General features: G+C 40.4%; 1 protein-coding gene across 2 annotated transcripts in view; it reads left to right on the top strand.

The window, feature by feature from the left end:
* The window catches only part of ACSL3 (acyl-CoA synthetase long chain family member 3), a 43,974-nt gene that overhangs the window by 1,174 nt on the left and 25,801 nt on the right, over window positions 1-16,999 (top strand). Inside the window, exons 2-5 of one of the 2 annotated variants that reach the window (XM_070945211.1) lie at window positions 758-1,186; window positions 4,021-4,198; window positions 13,983-14,092; window positions 15,618-15,756. In XM_070945211.1, the coding sequence (XP_070801312.1) occupies window positions 827-1,186; window positions 4,021-4,198; window positions 13,983-14,092; window positions 15,618-15,756 (787 nt within the window). In that variant the 5' untranslated portion in view covers window positions 758-826. Of the gene's footprint in view, window positions 1-757; window positions 1,187-4,020; window positions 4,199-13,982; window positions 14,093-15,617; window positions 15,757-16,999 lie in introns of those variants that run through there. The other variant, XM_070945210.1, reaches the window with a different exon arrangement.

Raw genomic sequence — 16,999 nt, 5'->3', positions numbered from 1 at the left:
TATTCCAAGCTGCTGAATCTGAAATACAGTTCTTGTATTTCTGGTAACATGAATGGAGAAAAAACTAAGAAACTTAAGAAAATGCCAAAGGGGGGGGGGAGAGTTGAGGAAAAAAATCCATTCAGTAAAAAATACAGTTGCTTTGTATCTGAGGATTAGAAACTTTTCTCATTATTTACATTAAGAAAATTTATATAAATTTAATTGATGAAGAAAAAATTATATATTCACTTTCTCTCTATATATAAATAATGCGTAAGGTCTACATATTCTTATCTTCATTAGAGGACTGTAAAAAAAAAGTAGCAATATAGGTTGATTTCAAAAATAATAAACCAGATCATAATATAAGATCATTTAATCTTTCCTTCCAAACAGAATTGGTCTTATTTGGAGCCTTTGTGCTCATCATAGTTTGTCAATTAATGGTTTCTAGTAACAAGTGAGAAGGAATATTAATGTGATGGAAGCAGGTAAGGATACTGCCTAATCCCAATTATCCAATTCATTCATGAATTGTCAACTAGTTTACAACTAGTACGAAACTCCTGAGGCTTAGTAAATACTGTCAATTCTCATATCTAATAAAGGTTGAGATATTGGGTATCAGACATGTTAGCTTAATTAAGTAAATATGGAACAAAATACAACAGCTTTGCCTTGTCTTCCTTTTAATTGCACTTCATAATATATATATTTGTTTTATTAAACCCTTAGGGCTATTATTATGTGACAGTATACTTTGTTCCTATTTCAGGTCTTCATTGGTTTTTATGTGATACATAGGACTTGTCAAGTTCTTCTGAATAAGTTACAGTCTTCAAAGATGGATACAATGAAGTTAAAGCATGATATTAATCCTCTTCTTCTTCATATTATAAACTTTGGAGTTTTGGTATACACATTTTTAACTTTTATTCCATGGTATTTATTTTCTGGATCAAAATATATCATAACCAAATCAAAGCAAATTAAAGCAAAACCAGTGAACAGCACACCTGGAAGTGCATATAGATCTGTTAATAGTTTGCATTGCTTAGCATCTGTATTATATCCTGGATGCGATACCCTTGATAAAGCTTTCAGATATGCTCGAAGTAAATTTAAGGACAAGAATCTCTTGGGGACAAGGGAAATATTACAAGAAGAAGATGAAATCCAGCCATCTGGAAAAGTTTTTAAAAAGGTACACAGTGTCTATTTTTTTTATGAGAAGGGGGGAAATATTTATAGTTTTATTCTCTATGACCTGGGAACTCATTATTCTGCAGTTCAACTTTATCCATGGGCCTGTTGAAACTCTAAAACAACTATAGAAGGTTAGTGAGGCAGGATTTACCTTTGCCAAATCAATGCTGATTTTCCTTTTTTCTTTGATTACCTTTCTACCAATTTCTGAAACAGATTTTAAATTGAGCAACCTGCAACTCCCTGAATTCCCAGTGAATCCTTTTTTAAAAACTGATGTCACATTTCTTAGCTCCAGTTTGTTGGCACTAAGACCAATTTGAGAAAGAAATATGTATCAACAATTTAACTTTTGTGTTCTTGAAGAATTCCTGGGTTCGTATGATTTGGATTTGATATTTTGTTACCTTTTGTGTGGACTCTCAAGACTGGAAATGGGATAGATGAATTTCTTCTGAGATGCCCTTTATAGAGAGCAGCATAGGTGCATGTGTCTTAGAGAGTCCACAGAGCTATCCCCTCACTGGGGATTGCTGCTGAATATGTTTTAAAATGCCCCTGCGGAACTGTGGGGGATAGTGTATTCATCCCAGTGAGTTTGCTATTAGCTCTTATTAACCAGTCTGATTTAAGGTGAAGTCTGAAAACTAGTGGAACCAGACCCACAAGGAAAAAAGAGTAAATAGAATTTCATGAAAGAGGCTCTGGCCGCCATAAAACCAGGACCTGTGCTAAATTGTGAGGTACCTTTTTGATGCAATTTGAAGCTTCAATGATAACTCATAAACATGGACTGGCCAGCAGCTTTTAAGGTATTAAAATGTGCAAATGTGGACACCATAAATAAACTGAGAAATAACCTTAGCAAGAAAGATCTTACAAGCTCTGGAAATAGGATGAGTCTCCTTTTGAATGGTAGTATTTAAGACAGCCATATAAACAAGGGTACATTTTATTTGTTTTGTTTAATTATTTATTATACTACATTTATTTTTTACAAAACAAGGTGGAAAACATGCTTAATACTCTTTCCGCCTATTTTCCCCACAACAACAACTCTGTGAGGTGGCCTGGGCTGAGACAGAGTAACTGGTGCAAAGTCACCAAGCCAGGTTTCATGCCTAAAGTATTAAAAAGCCTAGTGAGCAAGTTAGTTAAATAACTTATGTTTTATAGTTATTTACAAGTTAGTTATAAAATAAGTTAGTTATAACTTATCATTTGTAACTAATTAAAAAACGTTTTATAGCTAACTTGTGCTTGCTTTATGTTTAACTTATGTTTTATAACTAATTTTAAGATAAATTTTAAAATTAAAATTAATATGTTAGAATAGATGTAAAATTAAGAAGTTAACAATACATGAGAAAGTCTATGAAGGAATAAAAACATATTTTTCTGCTTTAAGGAAGATAATAAAGTAGGCTTCAGATGTGCCTCATTAGGAAGAATGCTCCATATAAACATACTGTATGTTTATATATTATGTCCAGTTTTATGATTCAATGGTTTTAAAATTGTGTTGAGGAATTTTAAAACAATGTGCTTCTGATATGGATTAAAAACAAAGCTATCTGAATAAAATTGGACTTTGTGCCAATATATTGATCTGACAGTAAATTTAAATGTTACTGTGAATAAGTTTATTGTTTGCAAATGAATAATACTGCTTAAATGATATTTAATTCAATTACTATAAATCTAAATGATATATCAAGTAGCACACACTAGAGGGCGCAGTTTATCTCTTTATCCTTTTCAAAACCTTAAGAGTATAGAATGGATTGCTGTTTTATATATGTATATACATGTGCGTGCATGTATTAGACCAACATACTAAATACCACATTTAAAAGCTGATTGTCTCTGTTATGCTTAGCTGCCTCTCTCTCAGTTGGTATTGTGATACTAAAAGAAGAAGAACAAATTTAAAGGGTAGATAACAAGGGCTGTGCCTGGATATAAACCAGCAATGCAATTATCTTGTGCAATCGGTCCAGTAGCCTTAGTTTCCTTAGCTGAAAAACAGATGCCAAAACGAGAAGTGGTTTAAAAATCAAATTTGTAATCAGTTTTTACATTTGAAATAACCTGTTTAAATCTTAAATATTGAACAATCTTTTTAATTTTATATCTAAATTACCTTTATTAATAATGCATCCTTTTTGATTTCTTTGAAACGGCAACATTGAAATGGCGAGGGTCATACCGTTTCTAGATTAGAAAAATCTGAACAAATAGTAAAATTAGAGATTTTCTCTATCTTTTATTTACTGCAGTTAGGTACAATATATCTTCTGAAGAAAACTGCACAGAGAACTGGCTGTGTAATAGATTTAAAATATATAAAAATTGTATTATGTAACTCAAATAGAACTTATGGATCATATAGCTATAGTATGCTGGATTGTGTCAGTGAAGAGCGTGCTACACTTTTAGAAATGGACTGGCAGTGTTACTAAATATTTGCTGTTTTTAAGCAGTCCATATAGATAATATATATCATTTTCATATTTCATAGTTGGAAGGCAAAAATATCTTACTCAAAAGATAAATAAGGAGATGTCCAATTGATTAGCTCATATATATATATAAATATATAAATATAAATTATATGAACAGTTTTAATTGTATAAGTTGCTTTCTGGTGCATTTTCAACAAAGGTAAATTTTACCCCCTAGATTTAAATATTGATAAAGAAGAAAAAACAAAGGAGGATGACTAAAAGGCAAGAAGAAGAGCACGGGGCACAGGATACATAATTACAGAACATATTTGTATGTGTCTCTGTGTGTAGTTTCTACATTTAAAATGTTGATATTTTTTTTCAGGTGGTACTTGGAGAATATAACTGGCTGTCATATGATGACGTTTTTAAAAAAGCTAAAGCATTTGGTGATGGATTAATAATGCTGGGCCAAAAACCAAAGACCAACATTGCCATCTTCTGTGAAACTAGAGCAGAATGGATGATTGTAGCACAAGCTTGCTTCATGAACAACTTCCAACGTAAGTATGTGTATAGTAGTCTTTGATGTTTTTCTTCTGTGCCTCTGTGTGTATGCTTGTTTAACTTAATTATCCCGCCATTCAAAGAGAATCTACAATTTGGAGAAATACTCATCTGGGAATTCTGGGAGTCATAGTTTGAACCTACCTAGAATACCATCGAAGGATTGGCCTGCATCTGTAACATTGCTGGCAAATAGTCATAGTTATTATTATTTAGGAAGATAAGTTTTTAGGGAAATAAAGGAAATCTAGTTAGCCTTTTTGCAATTTATTTTCTGAATTCTGATTATTATTATTTTTTAGCAAAAAGAAAAATAAAGAGCTTTTTGTTTTTAATCTACTGTTCTTCCAGAATCTGGCACTATATAAAGAAAGCAGAAAAAAAATATAATAATGAGGAGAAAAATGAGGTTGGTTGAATGATAATCATTGAAATATCCCAGTTCCATTCCATTCCATTCCATTCCAATTATCTAATTAAGAGATAGGCAACCTTGGAGCAGCACTGGGTTATATGGCATCAAGAATTCTGGAAAGTAGAGTAAGCCTTTAAAGGAGTCTTTGAGTTGAAAAGAAACTCAAGAAACAGATATCACTTCCCCCTTATTTATGAAGAAACAGATACCACTTCCCCCTTATTCCCATACATTTCTGGAATGCTGTTCTCTTTGTCAGGGTCCTACAGGGTTTAAGACTGCAGTCTTCTGCCCACTTCTGTGGTAATAATATTTACTAAATCCTGATTAATTTGGAATAAGGATACAATATAGTAATTTGACTGTGAGAATAGTTTGGTGTAATGGTGAAAGATACTGAACTACATGCTGATCTCCCAGGAGCCCAGGAGCCAGCTGAGTGATTTTGGGCTAGTTTTTCTCTCAGCCAAAAGAATTTCCAACACAACTGTGTGGATTTGTCTGTTAGTCACCTGGAGTCAAGCTTGAGTAAAAGACACACATAAACACATAATTTTCAGCTCTGGACATGGTATTTTTAATTTGTTTATGAAGGTTCTTATAATTTAGAAGCTTGTAGTTGCAACTGTGGTTTAACTAAGTAAACTGATTTAATCTGTGTTTGAATAGCAAAAAATTGGACTTTTCACATGTTGAATTAAAGAGGAATAAGGTAGTTTGATTGTAATGTATCTTAGTACAGAATAACATTCTCACCCACAGTAATATTTTTGTAGTAGAACTCCATCTAAATAGGTCAGTTGTGAAGTATGGACAGAGATTACAGTAAATTTGTAATCTCAAACAGACAAGAAAAAGACTTGTTTACTCTGACCTGTTCCAGACAGAATAGTTTTGTAGCGAAGCATGGGCATCCAGCTAGTATGTGAATAAAAAAAATACTTAGTTTGCTTAGGATTTTGACTCAGGAGAGACAACTGAAGTTATGCCAGTCCTCCCGGGTAAATCAGACAAGAAATACAACTAGATGAACTAATTCCACTTTATTGTAAGGCTACATTAACAAAATCTTGCAAGTCTGAAAGTATAAATTTCCCACCTCCATCTATAACTGCTTGAACTGTCAGGGTAAGTCCTTCCTTAATTTCTTTCTCTGACCATTAAATTGTTTCCTAGGCAGCATAACTTTGATCTTATCCCCAAGGTCATCCACACATTTCATTACAAGTTAGGAATTGAAACATAATTATTCCCTTTATTTGGAAATTAATATTGTGTTTGAACTAGCCTAGTATATTTGTTCAGGGACATTGCAGACCGTATAGTGAGTTACATTGGAAGTTACTGTGTTGACTCAGTGTCAGCTATAAAGAAAATCCTCAAGAGAGTTAATAAGGAAATGACAGCTAAGAAAGAAATCAAAGTATTTTAATAATGTTATATATTTCTTAAGAGAAAATTTGGTAAGTTTCTCTGTCTTCAGTAAATGTAGCTTTTCAAAAAGAGGGTTATTTACAGTGTGATAATGTACTGAAACAATGAAACATCTGGTATAGAAATGTTTGCAATTATGATTTGAATAGGATAACAAAAGAGATAGTATTTAACTGGACATTTGAAGTTCCTGAGACGTGCTTCAGCTCACAGCATGACGCAGCATTTGGTGATCCCAAATTAATGAACTTGGCTGACTTACTTGCTGGCAGATGGAAGCATTTCCGTACACTTTTCACGTAGACATCTTTTTAAAGTCAGAGTTGACCAGTGAAATACAATGAATTAAAATTTATTTAAATTTGCACAATAAATTTACTTATTACAATGTTTTTAGTTGCTAATTTTTTAAATCCTAGCTTATTTTTAGCATAAAATAACACAAAAATAGTATCATATTTTTAAACCTACCTTGATATTTTGAGAGAATTATGTACGCATTGGTATTGAAAAAGCTCTGGTCCTGGGGTTCAAGCCTGATTGGATCCTGGTACTGAATTTTGTTTGAGAATTGTGTTACTGTACAAAATATTTGTTTTATTCTTTGAAGATAGGCAAATTGTCAAACCTTATAATAAATGGAAATATAGCATTCACACTCTCCATTTCCTTTTTAAACATGTACAGGTTGTCCTTCACTTGTGACCATCATTTAGTGGCCATTCAAAGTTACGATGGTACTGAAAAAAGTGACTGACAGCTGGCCCTTATTCTTACAGTTGTTGCAGCGTTCCCATGTACTCATCATCTAGGCATACGGCAGCTGGTTTGCACTTATGCAGCTGCAATGTCCTACAGTGACATGATTACTATTTGTAACATTCCAAGTTGGCTTCTGACAAGTAAAGTTAACGGGGATGCCGACAGAAGGTTGCAACTACTACCTGTCGGCTTCCCCATTGACGTTGCAGTCACGTAATATCTTATTTAATAATCATAGGTGGCTTTCTTTATGACCATGGTAAAAAAGATTTAACAATGATTTTTTTTGGTCGCTGTTGTGCTAGAAAGTTGAGAATTGCATTTATTCTTATAATTTCAAGATTGATATCCATTTAGTTGTTGACGGCCAACCTGACTATATATTTCTGCAGACAACTTTAGAGCAACATTGAGCAAAATAAATTTTGCTGTCGCAACTGGGAAGCAATCTTAAATACCTCTCTTCTGATGCTATGCATAGCTTTTCCATTAGTTTTCTTTTTAACCTGAATCACTGCTAGAAAGCAACAAATATTAACCTAATGGCTTTTACAGGTATAATTCCTTGTTACTTTTATTTGTGACGTGTGCATAAAAAGGCTTATGGGCAGTAGCAACTCAGTAGACCAGACTCTTCAAAAATTTGGATTGCAACTGATATAACTTATCTTGCCTCTTGTTCCATAACTTCACTGGGCCATGGACTTGATTTTGTTATCCACTGATTATTTTTAGTCCATTCATCACCATTTTTCAGTGTTTATACAGTTACTTAGGAGATTGGTTGTTTTTTTTTTTTTTTTTTTTTTTTTTTTGCTATAGCTTGCTGAGAGCTGGCTAGGAAAGTCTTATGTTTCATAATAGGGGTCACTGGAATAAGCACAAGCAGCACATGGAAACTAACATTTTTGTACTTTTTCTTACCAAATTAAAGAAATGTGAATGTGCTTTGAAACAATTTGGAATTGTATTCTGTACAAAATGGGCGTTGGTCCTACCTGATACGCCACTTCTCAGCATGAGGGGAAGATCATCCAGGAGTGGGTAGTGCTCAGCTTCTCTTCTTGGAGACCGAGTCAAACTTTTTTGGCCACGCCTACTCCTGCCCGGGCGCTCCTCAGTTCGACGAAGGCGTAGCAAGGTTGAGACTCACACCTGCAGAAAAACAGAAGCCCCTCCCCCGGACTAAGGACCAGACGGTCAATCAGGGTGGGGCTGGATGATCTTCCCCTCATGCTGAGAAGTGCCGTATCAGGTAGGACCAACGCCCATTCTCCAGCATATCGGGAAAGATCATCCAGGAGTGGGACTTACCAAAGCCGGTCAGTCATACGGGAGGGAAGCAGTCTGGTCCGAACTCTACTACTCGCTACCGACGTTGGGCCAGCGAGAGGCCGCCCACATCCGCAATAACAGTGGAATGTCGGAAGGAGTGAGACCAAACCGCCGTACCAATCTTCGGGACCTACAGCAGCAGCGGAGAAGCAGTCGGCACAGCAGGGCCACTAGCCACTTTATGTCCCAAAGGAAATCTGGAAGGCCGGGGGCACAGGAAACAGGAATTCTGTTGACAAGCCAAGGCCCCTTCCCTCGAGGACCAACCATCCCTGGCCACTGACTCTCCATGGTGCTTCCGAGGAGACCTGAAATGAGAGGAACACCATCCCCCACGGGGAAAGAACCCCCAACCCATTGTGGCCACAGTTCCAGCTGGCAAGACCAGCCGGCCCAGAGAAAGGGTTGGAAGGAACAAGGACACAACATGACCGAAATCCCCCAAGGGTATGGGATGATGAAGATACTCCAGACGGGAGAGGTGATGAACCGGGACCCATTCCCGGTAGGCTGAGGAACATGGATACATCCCTGAAAGGCCACAGGATATGCCGTCCGCCAATTTGTAAGTGACCAGCCCTTGAGCCCCAGTAGGGATCATTGGGCTGAACGCTAGCTGTAGTCGCTTCCCGGTCCAAGGAGTACAATAAATACCAATGGCAGGCCATCGGGATGAACAGTCTAGCTAACATGGTGGACAACAACAACAATCAGAAGCCCTCCTGGACAGTCAGAGAGGTAACAGAACCAACTCAGAGAAGGAACACCGCCCCCGTGTCCAGCTCGAGGATCCAAATGAACCTGGCGGTCGCTTTCAGAAAGGATACTATGGGCGGCTGTTCCCCTGCCAGGGAGATGGTAACGCATGGACCCCAAGGCGCGGTCCCTGAAGGAGCCCAAAGGGACCCCTGTCGACAAAGAATAGAGGATAGCCACAGAAGGTTGGAACGTGGACCCGTAGACCAACAAGGGCAAAGGGAACTGACAGCGATGTTGGCAGGAGACCAACGAGGCCTGTACCCAGGAAGGACTGACATTCCGTACCGCCGAACTCGTGCCACAACCAAAATGGCGACGAAGAAAAGCAGTCTACTCAATTCACATGGCACCAGAATGGTTACTGACTGACTGAGATAACGAGGGAAGACTCAACGTGAAGAAGAAACCGAAGACGAAGACTGGTGTCAATCGGCAGTCCGACGGGAGCTAATCAGGTATCAACTACCAACCGTCAAATATACGGTAACCACATACATAGTGAGGCAAGCAAAGGGAACCACTTTATTCCCATAAAAAGATGAAGGCGTTTGTCCCAGATATGCTGGAGATCCGCACCTGAATGCACTCTCGACAGGAAACGGAAACAACTGGCCTCGACAGGTTCCCAAGTACCCCTATCCAGCGAGGAGGTCAAAGCCGCGCCCGAGAGGTCACCAGCCTGGAAAAGAGGAGGAGAGGAAGGACCAGAAGGCAATGGACCAACATCCCCACCTCGTCATGTTGAGAGAGATTGGCCGTCAATGAGGTGGGAAGCGCCTGGACTTCATCCAGCCTAATCCCCTGCCAGAGCAGGAAATCTGTACCAGGGGGGTGAAGAAGACAAACCACCAACATGTCCTAAGAACAAGCTAGGTGTCTCAACTACTGAGCCACCGAGGCAGGCATGCCACCGAAGCCTATGTTGAAGCTGCTGTCGGCCAGAGTCCAGGCCACCTGCCGTGACCAGATCGGCTGAGGAAGGAAGACACCTAGACGACTACAATCCAAGGGGAGAACCGTCAACTAGGCGAAGGAGGAGACCAATGACAGACGTGACCTTACCCGAACAACGAACGACTGCACCGACACATGCCCAGAATCCAGGAAAAACAGGCCGGCACTGAGGAGAATTCAAAAGGCCGTCTGCACTGGCCATAAGATGGTCCCCCAACTCAAGGCGTGAATGGGCAGCAACCAATGGGTGTGTCCGTGTGACCAGCGCCAAATGGACACTTGGTGTTCACTGAGATCATTCCTAAGAGTGTTACTATCCATATCTGAGCTGCCTATGACTTGCAGAAGAAACCAATCGGGCGCTGTGTATTACCAGAGAAAAACCGAGGACAGGCACAACCTAGAAAACGTCCAACTCAGGCCGAGGAAGAACTCTTGGCCCCAGCGGTGGAGTAAGAGCCGAGGCTAGCTTCACCCTCCGTGGAAACCAACCCCGGTACTGGTTGTCTGGCGAATGGCCTTGAGGCCACATCTTAAATCTGGGTTGACAGATTCCACATAAGAGCAGATCACAGAATCTTGATCCTGAACCGGTGTAAAGGTCCTCCTCGTACCTAAGTGTGAAACACCCCCAAACTCTAGGTGGTAGCGTTAGCACCGTTGGCAAGTCCAATCACCAGCGGTGACCGAAGACATCGCCACAGCCATGTGGCCAGCACGACCAACGCCAAAGATGCATGGAACGGAGACACCTTTCCACCAAGGGAGGTCCCTAACTTCCTGTCTGCAACCATCCACATGCCCTTGTTTAGTGACCGTTCAATTTACAACTGCACTGAAAGAAAAGAAAGGAAAAAAATATCAATTATGACCAATTTTCACACGTACGACTGCTGCAGCATCCCCATGATCAGGTGATCAAAATATGACAATTGCAACATCCCGGGAGTCACATGAATCCCCCTTCTGCGACCTTCCGACAAGCAAAGTCAATAGGGAAGCCAGAATCACTTAACAACCAGGTTAATATTCAGCCACTGCAGATTTCACTTAACAAAACGTGGCAACAAAGGTTGTAAAATGGGGCAAAATGTCATTTAATGAATGTCTCACTTAACGGCAGGTAACCCGGGCACTAGGGACCCGAAATGCCAACCCCCGGTCAGCAAGCATCTGAAGTCAATGTCTTATCTAGTGAACCATTATGCCCCTCTCAAGAGGAGAGAGGTCCCTAGGGAAACTGGAGGTCTGCATAATCTTATGTGATTCCAAGAAAGTTCCCCGGGAACCGGGTAAACATATGCCTCTAGAGGTGGAGAGAATTTCAGACCCTCAGGATCAGGATCCCCACCCCCAGGCATAGTCTTCGTAGCCGAAGGCATAGAAGTCTGCGAAGTCAGGTCTCAATTTAAGAGGGGAAAATGGGACAGCCAGGGATCTGAGGGCCCTAAACCACTGCACTCCAGTGCTGTATAATCCCATTGGAACAGCAGGAGAAGAGACCTCTGAAGAGGTAACTGGAACCATGACGTTGCCCTGAACCTTCATGAGCAGAAAACCAAGGTCTCACGTGAAGGTTTTGTGTACCTTCTCCTGAAACAAGCATAATGATACCAGGGGACCGCAGGATAGCCTGTGTTACAAAACAATAGAAATCGCGTTAAAGTATATATAAATATGGGGCCAGAGGAGGATGGATAACTGCCTGAACCTGCTTGGATAAGCAGTCTTGCTTCTTATGCTGAAGGCAACAGTCGTAAGTGGCCATGTAGAAGCAATGCTGCCCCCTCTCGCCTGGAACTGGAAAAGGAAAACGGCTCCAATGCCACCAAACTATGTCTGAGGCAGCAATTTATCCGCCATTTGGAGCAGTCGGAAGGCGGGACTGCCCGAACACTGTCACTGCGGCCAATCGGGAGCTAGATAAGCTGACAGAAGTCCTGCTGGAGTAACTGGCAACTGGTACACATAAAGCAGACCGGCCTAGGGCTTTTAGTGTGGCTGACGTTCCACTTCCCGCCAATTTATTGGAGGCAATTGGGCGCTGAGGGAGAATCCCGTCGCCGTCTAAGGCCGTAGCCCCGTTAACTTTCCGACGGGGGAGAGAGACCGAGGCGACCCTTTCTGTTGGAATGAAACTGACAGACTGCCCCCAAGGGCACTACTGTCACAGCCGTGAGAGCTCCAATGCTCCCTGCTCCAAGCCGAAGGGAGATGACATTGAGAGAAAGTACTAAGTGGCCCCAGCAATAGGCATCGTTGCGGAAGGGCTCTCCTGCCATGGCTATGAGGAGTCCTATCTCCCCAGCCGCTCACAGTTGAAGCCACGGCAAAAGTGGCGCCTAGCGCGCGAGCCTCTACATGCGGATCGTGCAGCCCGGCTCGTTAAAGGCTCTCCTGCCTCAGCCCTAAAGGAGCCAATCAAGCCAGCCCTTTCCTCCACAGGTTGGGCCGCCTGGATCGATAAGGGCGAGCCTGCCCCGGCTGAAATGGTGCCTGGAACGGCAATCCTCAATCCGCTATTTGGGCCGCCTGTGCTACGGGAGCGTGCCTGTTGCAGCTGAAATGCGGCTTACCTTCATCCAATCCATACTGAGTTTGGGCTGTCCGCCTCGTATGTGAGCTCATGCTGTAGCTGTAATGAGGCTTAGCATTCCAGCCAGCATCCGGAGATCGTGCCCCCTGGCTCTTCATGAGCACATTCGTTGCGGCTGTAAAGGCGCGTAGTGCCTCTGCCATTCCATCGTGAGATAGGGCAGCCTGGTTCCTCATGAGCGCTTCTGCCGCGGCTACAAGGCGCTAACATGCTAGCCGCTTCCTCCGCAGTTCGGGCAGCCCGGCTCGCCATGAGCACTCCTGCCGTGGCCATTGACAACCCTGAATGCGCTGGCCGCTAACCGAGAAGCGGGCAACCAAGCTCTTATGGAGCGTTCCCGCTGCGGCGATGAGGGCACCTGACACGCCGGCCACATTATTGCATGATAGGAAGCCCGGCTTGGAGCTCTCCTGCCGCGGCTAGGAAGGCGCGAAAAGCGTCTGCCGTTTCAGTGCAAGTCATGCAGCCTGGCTCCTAGCGAGCACTCCTGCCACGGCCGAAAAGGTGCCTAGCGCACCAGCCGCGTACTGCGGGTAGGGCAGTCTGGCTCTTCATGAGCACGCCTGCCAAGGCCCGAGAGGCGCCCAAAGCGCTGGCCTCAAACAGTGTGCCTAGACGAATCTAGGTAGGGACTGAGTCCCTCTCTGCAGAAGCAGACTAATGCCAGGGGCTGCCTGTTAGCAGGCAAGGCCCCCTCCACTAATCCCGGGAACGGCAGGGACCTCGGCTGGGATCCAGTTGACTGGAGATCCCCCAGAACGCTCATGAACGATCACAGAGCCTCGCTCGGAAAAAACAAAGGATCCAAAACGTCGAGAAAATAATCAAAAAATAGGTGAGTCTCTATTCTCAGTCTCAACTCGTGGAAGACCGAGTCGAACTGGGGAGCGCCCGGGCAGGAGTAGGCGTGGCCAAGAAAGTTTGACTCGGTCTCCAAGAAGAGAAGCTGAGCACTACCCACTCCTGGATGATCTTTCCCGATATGCTGGAGAATATACTTTTTGCCCCAGCTCCTTGTTTCCAAAGTAAATAGTTTTATCATTACCCTAGAACAAGTGACTTTTGAAAACTACTGTTCTTCTAACATTCTTTATACCCATGTTCTTGGAAATAAATGAATGGTTGTCTGGAGATGACCTGCATTGGTAGTGCTATTGGCAAAGCAATTGATAGTGCAATAAGAAAGATAATAGTTTCCATCATTATAGATAGTATTTGATTTATGTCTGTAATGAAGCCAGAAGCCAGAAACACTTAACAACCTTCTTACTAAGTGTATCTGCAGTGATTCATTTAACAACTGTGGCAAAAAAAAGTCATAATATGGGGCAGAATTCACTTAACTATCGTCCTTAGTAATGGAAATTTTGGACTCAATTCCTAATTTCTAAAGTTTTTGCAGTTGAAAATATTGAATTTAAATCACTGTTACACTGTGTTCGTATTTATACTATGTCATACATGTTTAATATATTCTGAATATTGGCAATAGGAAATGTATTGTTTCTTTCCCCTTTATCACTAGTTGTCACACTTTATGCTACTCTGGGAGGTCCTGCAATAGTGCATGGATTAAATGAAACTGAGGTGACAACCATTATTACAAGCAAGGAACTGATAGAAACAAAATTGAAGGTAAATATAGTCCTCAGGTATATCAAATTCTTTTATCCCTTTAATATTGTGGAGGAAAATGTTACTTATGGCTTATTAGGTGTCGGGTCAGAGTGTTTGTGGATTCTGTTGTTTTGTGTTTTTTATTGTTATATTGCTTTGTACTCCAGGTTGTTATGTATTCTTACTAAACTTTTTGAACATTTTAAATTTGTTGTAAAACATCCAGAGTCTTCTGGAGTGGGAAGCCATAAAACTTAAATAAATAATAATATAACATCTTTCTTCTTTTCTGCTTTCTAGAGATTTTGTTTTCTTATAAAATAACACAAATACAAAAACATGGATGGCTCATATGCAGGAAAAGTTGATTAATAATTTCTGTGGTCCCTAAATTAATGCTTAAATAATTCTGATATTTAGATGTGTTTATGTATCATGCTAAAGAATAATGTAATTATTTTGTTTTAATTTAGCATGATATAGAAACCCAACAACACTCTGTAAACTATATTTTATGGCTTAACAGTTTATATGAATCCAGTCCATTGTGTTTTTTTAAAAAAATATGTATCCTAGAGCAAACAAGGGCCTACTGAAATGTGTCAGCATAATCTTTTGCATTCCTAGATGACTTAAGTATATTTACCTCTTTAAAAAGGGTTATTTCTACTTGGTACAGTGCAGTTTATATGAATGACACAGCATGCTGTACCTATCTATTGTTCTTGATAGCCATTTCATATTAACTAGGGCTGCACAGCATTTCAGAGTTGAAGGCAGAAAGGTGCTCTGCTATTGTTAGGACCTCTCTGCAACTCCTGAAATCTAATTCCATTTTTCCAGGGTTGTGCTGCAATTATAGAAGGCAGCTGTGTGATCCCTGGAAAAGATTCAGCTACTTGAAGGAGTGGCAAAGAGATTATACATGAACAACCCTGTGTAGTCCAAAGCATCTTTTTGCCTTTGCGTCATAAGTGCCGCATAGACCTGATGTTCATAATATATACTGTATAACTTACATGCAAAGGAAGAGTGCAGGCAACTTTGAGCAGCTATCTTATAATGCTGTGTTATGTCCATTAATCATTCCTACAGTGTAAGCAACTTAAAATGGAAAGGAGGGAAAGGCTGGTAAATTTTAAAAATGACAAAATGGGTTATTATCTGTTTGTACCCAGTGGAACAAAGCATGGAAAAATCATGTCATATCTGAGGATTTTCCCATAAAAGGACTGTTAACATCTTTTTTGAATATTAGCTTCATGGGCCAAAAATCTGATACCCAGTATGTATCTTTGAATAATCTGCTATATATCAAAACAGATAATATGCTGCCAAATGTTTTTAAAGATGTCTATCAAAGAAGGTGTCAGCAGTAGAATGCACTGAAGTAGATGTGATTATATATTTTAATGTATGTTACTTGATCTTAAGCTGATTATAGTTTACTTACTCTTAAACTGATTATAGCTTAATATAGCAGATTTTTAAAAGTCTATGCACTGTGAAGATTCTAAGCACTATATATGTTTCTTCTCTATAGTATATTGTTTCTCAGATTCCTCTACTACGTCACATTATTACTGTGGATGGCAAGCCAACATCATGGTCTGATTTTCCAAAACGTATTATTGTTCAAACTATGTCATCTGTTCAAGCTATTGGAGAAAAAACAGAAAATAGTATGTACTGTTCAATCAATTGATTTTTTTTTCTTATGGTGATGGAATAGAAAAGACAAACAGAGATTGAACAAAAAGTCTTTGGTGTATTTCCAAATAAAGCTATTTGAATCCTGGAAAACTATTGCTGTTGAATGCTGTCAATATTGGACTAGTAGGACTTATGTTCTGACTAAAATGTAAAACAGCTGTGTGTGTTCCTTGGGAGAGGGAGGAACCAAGAGAGAATAATAATTAAAATGAATATGTTTTGGGTTAAAGCTTCATTGTAGAGTGTATCCAAACAATCATTATATATTTTTAAAAATTGTTATATCCTGCCGATTCTTTAAAAGAAGCTATCAGTTGAATTCAGTTCCTTGAACAGGGAGCATGAATTCAGCTCAGCAATAGGAGTGTTGATATCAGATTTCTTGAGGCTCCCTTCAGAAATAGGTCCACAGATGCCTACTAGTGGAGGCCAAGATATATGATAAGTTTGATCTGAAGGAAAACAATGCACTAACAAAACATGCTTGGGCATACATGTAGCTTCTGTTAGCAGCTCCTTAAAGTGTCTACATCTTTTCCTAAGAACATGTGGCTAACACTTATTTATCAAGCTCCTCTACAAAAGTGCAGTAAACCTAAAACAAATGTACTTACCGTATTTTCCGGCGTATAAGACGACTGGGCGTATAAGACGACCCCCAACTTTTCCTGTTAAAATATAGGGTTTGGGCTATACTCGCCATATAAGACTGCCCCTCTTCCAATGCACACCAAATAAAAATTAAAAAACATCAACTGGCTCACCTACAATGTAAAAGCAGCTGTGCTAGACCCAAAATGGCCCCTGTAACAAGCAGGAACCTCACACAGCCACAAAAAGCCCCCCCAAAAAACTTTCACACTCTAAACACACACAACACAACACAACTGGCTCACCCACAATGTAAAAGCAGCTGTGCTAGACCCAAAATGGCCCCTGCAACAAGCAGGAACCTCACACAGCCACAAAAAGTCCAAAAAACCAACTTTTATATGAAAGCTAAATTTAAAACTTCCTAAACTTCCTAGGTCTAAAAAAGAACAACTAAAAAAACCTCAATTGACTATTTTTTTTAAAGCTCCCAAAGGGGAAAAAAACTTACCCAATAGAACAGGGGTCTCCAACCTTGGCAACTTTAAGATTTGTAGACTTCAACTCCCAGAATTCCTCAGCCAGCTTTGCTTTGCTGGCTGAGGAATTCTGGGAGTTGAA

Source organism: Pituophis catenifer, unplaced genomic scaffold (genome assembly GCF_029215685.1).
Source record: "Pituophis catenifer annectens isolate HBS135680 unplaced genomic scaffold, rPitCat1.0.hap2 SCAF_6, whole genome shotgun sequence".
NCBI lineage: Eukaryota > Metazoa > Chordata > Lepidosauria > Squamata > Colubridae > Pituophis > Pituophis catenifer.
Note: the sequence above shows the minus strand (reverse complement) of the source record. Positions and strands in the feature narration are given on the sequence as shown.